The following is a 12429-nucleotide window of genomic DNA, read 5'->3' on the forward strand; positions in this document are numbered from 1 at the left end:
GTCCAGCAGCACTTGCATCCACAATGATGAAGTGCTTTGAGAGTTTTTCCAGCTCCAGCCTAAAAGGTGATTTGGATCTGCCTCAATTTGCCTACTGGAACAGCAGGTCCACAGCAGATGACTTCTCATTTACTCTTTACTTGACACTCCAACATCTGGAGCGCAAAGATGCATACATCAGGATGCTTTTTATTGACTACAGTTTAAGCATTCAATACCAACATCCCTTCAAAACCAATCAATAAGCTTCAAGACCTTGGTCTCAGTACCTCCTTGTGCAATTGAATCCTCGATTTCCTCACTTGCAGACCCCAGACAGTTCAGATTGGCAACAACATCTTCACGATTTCCATCAGCACAAGTGCATCGCAAGGCTGTGTGCTTAGCCCTCTGCTCTACTCGCTTTACTCTTATGACTATATGGCTCCAGTGCCATATTCAAGCCTGTTGTGGGCTGAATCAAAGGTGGTGATGAATCAGCATATAGGAGGAAGATTGAAAATCTGGCTGACAACGATGTCAGTAAGACTAAAGAGCTGATTATTGACCTCAGGAGCAGGAAACTAGAAGTCCATCAGCCAGTCCTCATCAGAAGATCAGAGGTGGAGAGGGTCAGCAACTTTAAATTCCTCGGTTATTATTTCGGAAGACCTGTCCTGGGCCCACTCATAAGTGCAATTACGAAGAAAGCATAGCAGTGCCTCTAATTCCTTATCTTATCGCAGGAAAGCAGTATCGATCTTCAGAGATGCTTCCTGTAGCTGCCATCAGGAAGAAGGTACAGTGGGCTCAAGACTCGCACCATTTGCAAGAAAGTGAATCTCAGGGTTGTATATGGTGACATATATACACTTAAGATAAATTTACTCTTTTTTATGAGTTTTTACAATGGAACAGAACAAAAAAAAGAAAAAGGTTTATATGGTGCAAAACAAACATGTCAAAGTACAATTCATAACAAATTAAGCAAAGCACCCACAGTAGAATCATGTAAAGTTAGTTATCACCCCACCCTCCCACTACCCAACTCCAAGCCAACCTTGCAATATATAAAAAAGTTAATCAGAACTACAGGCAGTCCCCGAGTTATGAACATCCAACTTACGGACAACACGTACTTACAAATGGCCTGCCATAAAACCTATTATATTGACAATCTGAGTTAAATACAATGGTTCGTAATGACTCTCCAGCACTAGGTCTATCATGTTACCTCACAAATGCCCCTTTCGGTATGCAAGACATCAATGCAACCGTACTGTACTGTATCTGTTCCATTGAAGGGAGGGATGCACTCTTAATCAATATGGGCATTATAGAAGTATTTTGGAACTTTATATTTGAATTAAGAAGTGAATAATGAATCTTTTCAAGGTCTAAGCAGGACATAACATCTCTAAGCCATTGAGCATGGGTGGGTGGGGCAGCATCTCACCACCTAAGAAGGTCTGCATGTCTGGCCAAAGGAGAGGTGAAAGACAATGTACGATGGTTAGTCAGAGTTAAATGCATGTCAGCTTCTCCCAAAGTACCGAAAAGAGCAATCAGAAGGTTAGGTTCAAAATAGCAATTAAGTATGTGAGATGAAGTTGAAAAAACATCTCTCCAGAATTTCTCCAAGCTAGGACAAGCCCAATACATATGAATAGGAGAGGCCTCGCCCCCTTTGCACTTATCACAACAGGGACTATTATCAGGATAGAACCGTGACAATTTGGTTTTAGACGTATGAGCCCTGTGTACCACCTTGAACTGTAAAAAGCAGTGGCGAGCACACAGAGAAGTTGAATTAACTGACTTGAGAATCGAATCCCAAACCTCGTCGGACAAAGAAAAATTTAAATCATGCTCCTAGGCAGTTTTAATTTTGTCGAAGGGGGCTTGCTTCAACATTGTTAACATATCTCGAATAGTAGATATTAAACCTTTACCCAATGGATCTATGTGAAGAAACAAATCCACAACATTTTTAACGGGTACCTCAGGAAAGTTTGGTATTAAAGGGTTGATAAAATGTCCAATTTGGAGCTATCTAAAGAAATGACTGTTGGGTAGGCCAAACTTTACAGACAATTGTTCAAAAGTTGCAAAGCAGTTATCTATAAAAAGATTTTCAAAACACCTAATGCCCTTTCTGTGCCAGTCTAGAAATGTTAAATCCTGCATAGAAGGCTGAAAGAGATGATGATGTAGAATAGGACTGGAGAGAGAAAAACCATGAAGCCCGTTATGTTTTCTAAATTAAGGCCATATTCTCAGTGTGTCTGATAACCGGATTAACAATTGATTTAGGCAAATGGCAAGCAAGCACGGAGATGGAGAGATCCTTATTAAAGTGAAACTCCATTGCCACCCATATTGGGCAGTCAGACTGATTATAAAAGCAAGACCTAAAGGTAAGGGAACGTATGTTGGCTGCCCAGTAATATAAACAAAAATGGGGCAAGGCCAAACCAACTACCCTTTTAGGTTTTTGAGGATGAGCTTTATTTAGTCTGGGACGTTTGCCCTTCCATAGATAGGACGAAATAATAGAATCTAACGAATCAAAAAAGCTTTAGAAATAAAAATTGGTAAAGATTGAAATAAATATAATTTATTTGAAATAAGTCTAAAAGTTTAGGGAGAATAAACATTTTAACAACATTAATTCGACCTATGAAAGACATGGACAAAGGTGACCACTGTGCTAAGCTCTATATTGTATGATTTAAAAGATTAGTAAAATTTTCTCCAAAAAATGCTTATAATTTCTTGTTACTTTATTGCCAAGGTAAATAATTGATTATTTACTACTTTTAAAGGGAGGTTATGAAATTCTAGTGATAGTGCTTCTCTATTTATTGGAAAAAGTTCGCTCTTATGTAAATTAAGTTTGTATCCAGAAAGCTGACTGAATTTATTAAGGAGTGAAAACATTGGGGATGAGGAGGTAGTCAGGTTTGATATAAAAAGTAGAAGATCATCAGCATAAAGAGAAATTTTGTGCTCAACAACCCCCCTCCAAATCCCTGTCAATTCAGCACAACTTCAAAACGCAATTGTCAATGGCTCTATAGCCAAATTGAAAAATAAGGGACTTAAAGGACACCCTTGCTGGGTGCCACATTTAAGACTAAAATGTTGTGATTGCTAATAATTAGTCGAGACTGAAGCAGTGGGGTGTGAATATAACAATTTAATCCATGTAGTAAAACTTCGTCCAAAATCAGATTTTTCCAAAACCACCAAAAGATAGTTCCACTCCACAGGATCAAATGCTTCCTCCGCATCTAGAGAAATGACACATTCAGGAATCCTAGCTGAAGGTGAGTATAAGATATTAGATAGACTCAGTATATTAAAAAAAAGGAGGCGATTTTTAATAAAACACGTTTGGTCTTCAGAAATAATTAAAGGTAAAATTCTCCAATCTATGGGCCAAAACTTTAGCCAAAATTTTAACATCACCATTTAGAAAAGAAATCGGCCTGTACGAAGAACACTCTATTGGATCTTTACCTTTTTTTGCTAAAAGAATAATACATGCCTCATTAAATAATACTGGCAATTTACCATGTTTAAATGTGTCAGTTAAAACTAACATTAATTCAGGCAAAAACAATGAGGAAAATGATTTATAGAATTTTGCAGAGAACCCATCAGGTCCAGGAAATTTCCCAGACTGCAGTATAGATATAGCTGATGATATTTCCTCTAGTGATAATGGTGCATTCAATTTTGCTTTAAAATCGGGAGAAAGCATAGGAATATTTAAACTGTTTAAAAATACTCAAAAGGAATATTATCATCTGGGGATTCAGAAGTATAAAGTCGAGAATAGTAGTTCTGGAATGCATCATTAATTTCAGAATGATTCAAGGTAATATTCCCATTTTCCATTGAATTTTTGTAATATGTTGTTTAACTTTGGAGCGTCTTTGTTGGTTGGCTAAAACTTTACCAGATTTATTACCATGGATATAAAACCAGCTTTTACTTTCCAAAAGTTGGTGTTATTTGGGTGAGTGAAAATAAGGTCAAACTTAGTTTGAAGTTCCACTCACTTCTTATACAGCTCTGGATTTTTAGTCTGGGCATATAGTTGGTCTATTGCCTTAATTTGTTTAACCAGATCTAATCGTTCTTTATGGGTCTTTCTATTTAAATTCACAGTATATGAAATTATTTGAGCCCTTAGGTTTTCTTTCATAGCATCCCAAACAACCTGACTTGAGGTTTCAGATGACATGTTAGTTTTAAAAAAAAAGTTATCTGGTCCTCCATAAATTTTACAAAATCATTATCCGACAACAACGTCGGGTTGAAACACCAATGTTTATTCATTTGGGGGGGAACCAGGAAGAATTATAGACAGGGTGACTGGGGCGTGATCTGAAATAAATATACTCAGATAATCACAAGAGCAAACAGATGGGATCAACTGATTATCAATTAAAAAAAATAATCAATTCTAGTAAAAGTATGATGGACATGTGGGGAAAAAAAGAATAATCTCTCACATTTGGATGAAGAAAACGCCATACATCCAAGGTACCATAATTAGACAGGAAAGACTGAATTGATAGAGCAGATTTACTTGGTAATCTAGGAATAGAGGACGATCGATCCAAAACTGGATCTAACCAACAGTTAAAATCACCATCCAATATGAGAGAATATGAACTCGGCTCTGGCAATAAAGAGAAGAAACGATCAAAAAAGTCCACATCATCTGAATTGGGGGGGGGGGGCATATAAATTGGCCAAAACTACCAATTCCCCAAGACAATAATAAAATGACCATTTGTATCAGGTACTTCATTATGAAGCTCAAAGGGAACATTTTGATTTATAAGAATTGAAACACGGCTGGCTTAAGCCTGAAAAGTTGAATGGAAGTGCTGCCCCACCCATCTGGACATAAGACGAGAGTTATCAGAACTAAGAACTAAGAACTTTCTTGCAAAAAAGCAGTTGCTGCATTAAGCTGTCTAAGATGTGAAAACACCTTCCTTCTTTTAACAGGATGGTTCAATCCTTTAATACTCCAGCTTACAGGAATCAACAGACTAACCATTGTCCTTTAAAAAAATAGAGGATAGTAGGCATAGGCATTGTCTGAAATTCAAGTAACAGCTCTGGGGCAAAAGTGTAAAACGAGAAAAACAGTACAGAAAAACATCCTGAATAGTACAAATGTCTAAAGGTTCTATGAATAATGTTGGTGTTAGGGTTCCTTCTCCCCCCCCAACCCCAAAACAAGAAAGCTACCAAAAAACAGCAGCAAGCTCTTCAAAAAACAAAATCACCTCATAATCCCACTTCCTGTTTCTTAACATCATCATCTCCATTTTGTATCGGTTACAAAGAAGAAAACTTTTAGCACTACAAACTAAAGTTATACAAAGTGAAAAGAAAAACCATTCCACTGAAATTTGAAATGATTAACTCAAGGTAATAATCCAAAAAAAAGAAATGAATTAGTGCTTAAGAAAAAATATAAAGACAAGTAAACACATTTTACCTAATAACCTACCCATAAAAAAACTATGAAAAAAAAGACTTAAGAAAGAAAAATTGGAAAAAAGAGAGGGAAAAAAAGTACTTCTCTACCAAAGTAAGTCATCAGCCGGAACCAGAAGGAGTTGAAGCCCCAGGGTGGTCATCGATGAATTTCTGAACATCGGAAGCCGAGTTAAACCACATTTTGTCTCCACTAGTAAGAATTACTCGGAGGCAAGCTGGAAATCGAAAGGAAGGCCTAAATCCGCGATTATATAGTTCTTTCATAACTCCTTTAAACTCAGCTCGCAGACTCAGAACTTGGGGAGCATAGTCCTCGACAACACAAATTGGATGATCCTTATAAATCAGTTTTCCTCTCTGACGAGCTTCTTTAATGAGAGAATCTTTCGTCTGATAGCGATGAAAACAGCTAATTACAGGACGTGGCCTGTGTCCTGGGTCTGGGATAGGCCCTGAAGTGCGGTGAGCTCTGTCTATCTTGGGCAGGGTCAGAAGTATTTCGTTCCCGAAAATCTCACATACGAGAGCAGAGTAGAATTCAACAGGAGATCCATGTTCGATATGTTCTGGCATGCCAAAAATATGCAGCTTTTGACATCTGCTCCAATTTTCCTAATCAGTAACTTTGGATAATAACTTACTGTTGTGATCGCGTGTAAGTTGGAACAAATGCTTTCGAGCTCTTTAAAACGGTAGTCTAGCATATCTGTAGTAGACTTTAGATGTGATATGCGTCGGGCATGATCCTCCACTATGGACGTAATATAATCCAATTTTGAATTCATCGAACTAATAGAAGACTTAATTTTAGCTATTGTCTCCTTCTGTGTTGCACCAAAATTGAGGTAATCTTGCCCGAGGGGGCCAGTGGCAGGAACTTCTTTCTTCCCAGATTTGGTGGTCTTTGAAGCCATGGCAAAACAGGTGTATTCTCAGGCAGGTTTAACAGTTTGGAGTTAAAAACAAAAGGGAGAGAAGGAGTGCAGAGATAAGAAATAAAACGGAGCAATAGCTTTTAGTGACTAAACCATTGCCATCTCAACTGGAAGTCTAAATTTGCTCTGAACCTTTGCAATATTAATTCCTAAGATCATAAACCTTTTTAGTTTTTTTATTATCTATCCTAACCACTTGCATAGGCACAAAATATTGTATTTTGTGCTTTATATTTAACATGAGCAAATTCCAATTTGTTTTTAATAAAATCCTAAGGTATAAATAATTGTTAAATCTAATGCTCTTCTGCATCTTCTTTCAGCTGGTTTGAAACACTGATTGTGTATCCACACACCAATAAACAGAATCAAAAGAAGAAACGGAAAGTGGAACCTCTTACACTTCAGGTAAAGGAAATTTGGGAAGACAGTATGTAGGAGAATACATGTCGGATGAACATGGTAGTTAATGGAATTTATCCTTGTTACTGTGTATCACTCTTATTTTGAATTAATAGAACAGTTCAGCACTGAACATACCTTTCAGCCCACGATGTTTTGCTGATTTTGATGCCAATTTATACTGAATGTCCCCCTCCTATGTATAATCCATATCCCTCCAAACCCTTCATGTGATTATCTAAAAGCTCCTTGAACTCCACCGCTACCCCTGCCTGCTTCCACCACGACCATGGTAAGACATTCTTGGCACCAACTACCATCTGTATTAAAAAAAATCTTGTCCCTCACGTTGCCATTATACTTTCCCCCACTAATCTTAAACACATGTTGTTATGTCTTTCCTGATTTGGATTGTTATTTTATTTCTAATTACTGGATTTCACTGCTTACTTGTGCATTCACAGCTGTTGTGATTACCCATTATTGTATTGTTAAGCAATTTGCTTTTGTCATCAGGTCAGCCATTTTATATCATTTGTACATTTCATTTGGAAGCTCTTGTTAGAAGTTGAAGGAATTTCAATCAATATTTGAATCTGCCTTTCATAAGAATGCCAAGATGTACTGTCTTTTTACACTAGCTACTTGTAACACATATTGTAACACATTGGTGAATAATAAAGCTGCCTTCATCTACAACTATGCTGGAGTTACCTATCTGTGTAGCTTGAGAACATGGGAAACTCTTGAGTGAGGGCAGAATACAAGTTCTCTGGTATTGATCATTTCTACCCTGGGGAAATGGTTCTGATTGCCAACCTTATCAATGCATTAAAAACCTCATCATCACTCCCCTCAGCCTTCAGTGCTCTAGGGAGATCAACTAAAGTTTGTCCAACCTTATACCTTATACTCTTTAAACCAGACAGCATCCTAGTTAACTACTACACCCTTTCCACCGTCTCCATATCTTATAATGGGGCAACCAGAACTGCACACAGCACTTCCAAGCATGATCTGAGCTGCAGTGCAACTTCCTTACTCTTATACTGACACCCCTGCTAATGAAGGCAAATATTCTATATATCTTCCTTACAATTTTATCTACTTGTATAGCCACTTAAAGTGAACTATTGTTCTGGACCCCAAGTTCTCTCTATACCTCAATACTAACAAGTGGCTAGACAGCAGGAGTACCAGCATTGATCCTTGGTGAAGAATAGTGGTCATAGAACTCCAGCCAGAACAATAGCCTTCCACCCTGACTCTCTATCTTCTAAGGACAAGACAGCTCCCAATCCAAACTTGCAATTTGTCATCGATCTTATGCATCTTTATCTCTGAATCAATCTATCATGAGGAACGTTATTAAATATCCACTGCCTTACCCATATCAAGCTCCCTTATGGTCACCTCAAAAAGGCTGCACAGAGCCATGCTGACTATTGCTAAACAGGCCATGACTTTCCAAATGTGCAGGAATCCTATCCCTCAGAATCCTCTCTGGTAGCTTCCCTGCCATTGATGTAAGGCTCACTGGCCTATAATATTTTTTTCCATTTGCAAAACAACTAAGTTTATTGATGGCTTGAATATAAAGATTAGGAAACCAAACTGTTTAATTCAATGAAAGATACAAAAATTGATCATAAATAACCATGAAATATGAATGCATGTCTTACTGCTAAAAGATTTGGTGAAGCTGCACCTTGCCTCTGCATATATTATTTTTTTACGGCCACAGAATGGAAAGCCTCAATGTTAGTTATACTTATTTTGGAGTAACTTAAGTTGGCTGTATTATGGATGATATGCTGGACTCAGAGAAGTCTGCTATCAAAGGGACTCCACTCTTTATTTAGCCTTTCAATGATGGACTCTCCTTATTTCCCCTATTGAATAAATGATTTTAAAATTAACTCAGCTTATGCAAAATAATAATTTTCATCAGATTTGGAGTTTGTGAGGCTAGGCTGTTTGTGTTCCTGACTTGTGAATGGTTCTCAGAACTGGAACCCTCCACAACCTGGGGAGGACATGTATCTAGCATGTGGGGAGTATATAGCACATTTGACCCTAGATATTCTAAGTAGTTCACAGTCAATTGATCAGCAAAATCTCAGAACTGAGATAAATGACTAATTGAGCTGAAGAAAGTGAGGGATAAATATTGATGAAGGTACTGTGAAAATCTCCCATCAAGAACAGGAGCATTGTGATCTGCAAACATATGTTGAAAAGTATAGGCATCCTCCCAAGTAAAATAACCATTTGACACTTCACAAAGTTTAGCTGACTTTGCATGATGGAAGCTTGTCCATTCAACTTGTCTGATAATTCCACAATCTCTTATTGTTTCTTGTATTCTTCATTACAAAGGAAGAGGACACTTGGGCCATTGGATCTTTGCCAACCATCAGAGTATTTCCATCAGTCCAATATCCTCAGTTTATTTGTAACTCCTTTCTCTCTCATATCCATTGACCACCTCATAGCACACATCCACAGGGATAATTTACAGCAACCGGCTAACCTGCAGACCATTTTTAGGGTGAGGAATCAAACCTACACAGTCTCAGACAACATTTATAACTATATAACCATATAACAATTACAGCATGGAAACAGGCTATCTCGACCCTTCCAGCTTACTCTCACTTAGTTCCACTGACCTGCACTCAGCCCATAACCCTTCATTCCTTTCCTGTCCATATACCTATCCAATTTTACTTTAAATGACAATATCGATCCTGCCTCTACCACTTCTACTGGAAGCTCATTCCACACAGCTACCACTCTCTGAAAAAGAAATTCCCCCTCATGTTACCCCTAAACTTTTGCCCCTTAACTCTCAACTCATGTCCTCTTATTTGAATCTCCCCTACTCTCAATGGAAAAAGCCTATCCACATCAACTCTATGTATCCCCATAATTTGAAATACCTCTATCAAGTCCCCCTTCAACCTTCTACGCTCCAAAGAATAAAGACCTAACTTGTTCAACCTTTCTCTGTAACTTAGGTGCTGAAACCCAGGTAACATTCTAGTAAATCTCCTTTGTACTCTCTATTTTGTTGATATCTTTCCTATAATTCGGCGACCAGAACTGTACACAATACTCCACATTTGGCCTTACAAATGCCTTGTACAATTTTCACATTTAATCCCAACTCCTAAGCTCAATGCTCTGATTTATAAAGGCCAGCATACCAAAAGCTTTCTTCACCACCCTATCCACATGAGATTCCACCTTCAGGGACCTATGCACCATTATTCCTAGTGCATTCTTCAATGCCCTACCATTTACCATGCATGTCCTATTTTGATTAGTCTTAGCAAAATGTAGCACCTCACACTTAACAGAATTAAACTTGTCAACTTTCCTTGTAACCTCTTCAAAAATGTCTGTAAGATTTGTCAAACATGACCTTCCACGCACAAATCCATGTTGACTGTTCCTAATCAGACCCTGTCTATCCAGATAATTATATATACTATCTCTAAGAATACTTTACACTAATTTACCCAAACTGTCAAACTACAGGCCTATAATTGCTAGGTTTACTCTTAGTGCACATGAGCAATACGCCAATCCTCTGGCACCATCCCCGTTTCTAATGACATTTGAAATATTTCTGTCAGAGCCCCTGCTATTTCTACACTAACTTCCCTCAAGGTCCTAGGGAATATCCTCAGGGCCCGGAGATTTATCCACTTTTATATTCCTTAAGAGCGCCAGTATTTCCTCCTCTTTAATCATCATAGTTTCCATAACTTCCCTACTTGTTTCCCTTACCTTACACAATTCAATATCCTTCTCCTTAATGAATACTGAAGAAAAGAATTTGTTCAAAATCTCCGCCATCTCTTTTGGCTTTGCACATAGCTGTCCACTCTGATTCTTTTCAGGGACCAATTTTATCCCTCACTATCCTTTTGCTGTTAATATAACTGTAGAAACCCTTTGGATTTATTTTCACTTTACTTGCCAAAGCAACCTCATATCTTTTAGCTTTTCTAATTTCTTTCTTAAGATTCTTTTTACATTCTTTATATTCCTCAAGCACCTCATTTACTCCATGCTGCATATATTAATTGTAGATCTCTCTCTTTTTCCGAACCAGGTTTCCAATATCCCTTGGAAACCATGGCTCTCTCAAACTTTTAAACTTTCCTTTCAACCTAACAGGAACATAAAGATTCTGTACCCTCAAAATTTCACCTTTAAATGACCTCCATTTCTCTGTTACATCCTTCCCATAAAACAAATTGTCCCAATCCACTCCTTCCAAATCCTTTCGCATCTCCTCAAAGTTAGCCTTTCTCCAATCAAAAATCTCAACCCTGGGTCCAGTCCTATCCTTCTCCATAATTATATTGAAACTAATGGCATTGTGATCACTGTGATCATTGTGATCAAAGTGCTCCCCAACACATACCTCCATCACCTGACCTATTTCATTCCCTAACAGGAGATCCAACACTGCCCCTTCTCTAGTTAGTACCTCTATGTATTGCTGTAAAAAACTATACTGCACACATCTTACAAACTCCAAACCATCCAGCCCTTTTACTCCCCATTAGGTGGTCTATAATACACCCCTATAAGTGTTACTACACCTTTCCCATTCCTCAATTCCACCCAAATAGCCTCCCTAGACCAGCCCTCTAATCTATCCTGCCAGAGCACCACTGTAATATTTTCTCTTGACAAGCAATGCAACACCTCCCCCTCTTGTCCCTCTGATTCTATCGCACCTGAAACAATGAAATCCAGGAATATTTAGTTGCCAATCACACCCCTCCTGCAACCATGTTTCACTAGTAGCTACTACATCATACTTCCAGGCCTCAATCCAGCTCTAAGCTCATCCACCTTTCTTACAATGCTCCTAGCATTAAAATAAATGCACTTAAGAAATTCTCCACTTCTTCCTCTCTGTTTATCTCTAATGGTGCAAACAACTTTATTGTCTTCTTTTTCTATCTTCTCCCATTCATCTTTTCCTACACCCTGGTTCCCCTGCCCCCTTGTATCTAGTTTAAATCCACTAGTTTAAACTCTGGACAGATACAGCCTGAGATAAGAATGGAAATGGACAGCAACAGCAAAGTCGTGGAGCTGCCCTAAATTCCAAAGCCTTCAGAATATTCCAGTTTTATTTTATTTCCCACTCCATTTCCATTCTTCCTCTTAGTTCCGATCAATTTACACATTTATTAACATCTCAGTAATGAGAGGTGCTGAGATCTTTGTCATTTGTAAGATATGTAAGTAATTTGGATTGGGATACAGGTGGTCTGATTGATGAGGTTTGCAGGTGTAATGAAAATTGGTGGAAATGTTTAATACTGGATTGATAATCTAGGTACCCAAGGCAAAGTCCTGGTGATCTAGGTTGAAATCTCACCATGGCAGATGTTGATAAATCGGAATTCTGACATTTAAAAAATCTAGTGAGGCCATGAATCACCATAGTTAATTATTTAAAGATCCACCTGATCCACTGAATATACTGTAGGGGATGAGATACCCTTCCTAATCTGTGCATGACTCCAGAATTACTGCAATGTGAAAAGGCCCA

General features: G+C 38.1%; 1 protein-coding gene across 6 annotated transcripts in view; it reads left to right on the top strand.

Annotated features, from left to right (window-relative positions):
* The window catches only part of LOC132399469 (myosin phosphatase Rho-interacting protein-like), a 324199-nt gene that overhangs the window by 139356 nt on the left and 172414 nt on the right, over positions 1 to 12429 (top strand). For all 6 annotated transcript variants that reach the window (XM_059979858.1, XM_059979857.1, XM_059979859.1 and 3 more), the window contains one exon: positions 6767 to 6851. In XM_059979858.1, the coding sequence (XP_059835841.1) occupies positions 6767 to 6851 (85 nt within the window). The remainder of the gene's footprint in view (positions 1 to 6766; positions 6852 to 12429) is intronic.

The sequence above is a fragment of the Hypanus sabinus genome, chromosome 9, assembly GCF_030144855.1.
Source record: "Hypanus sabinus isolate sHypSab1 chromosome 9, sHypSab1.hap1, whole genome shotgun sequence".
NCBI classification, from domain to species: domain Eukaryota; kingdom Metazoa; phylum Chordata; class Chondrichthyes; order Myliobatiformes; family Dasyatidae; genus Hypanus; species Hypanus sabinus.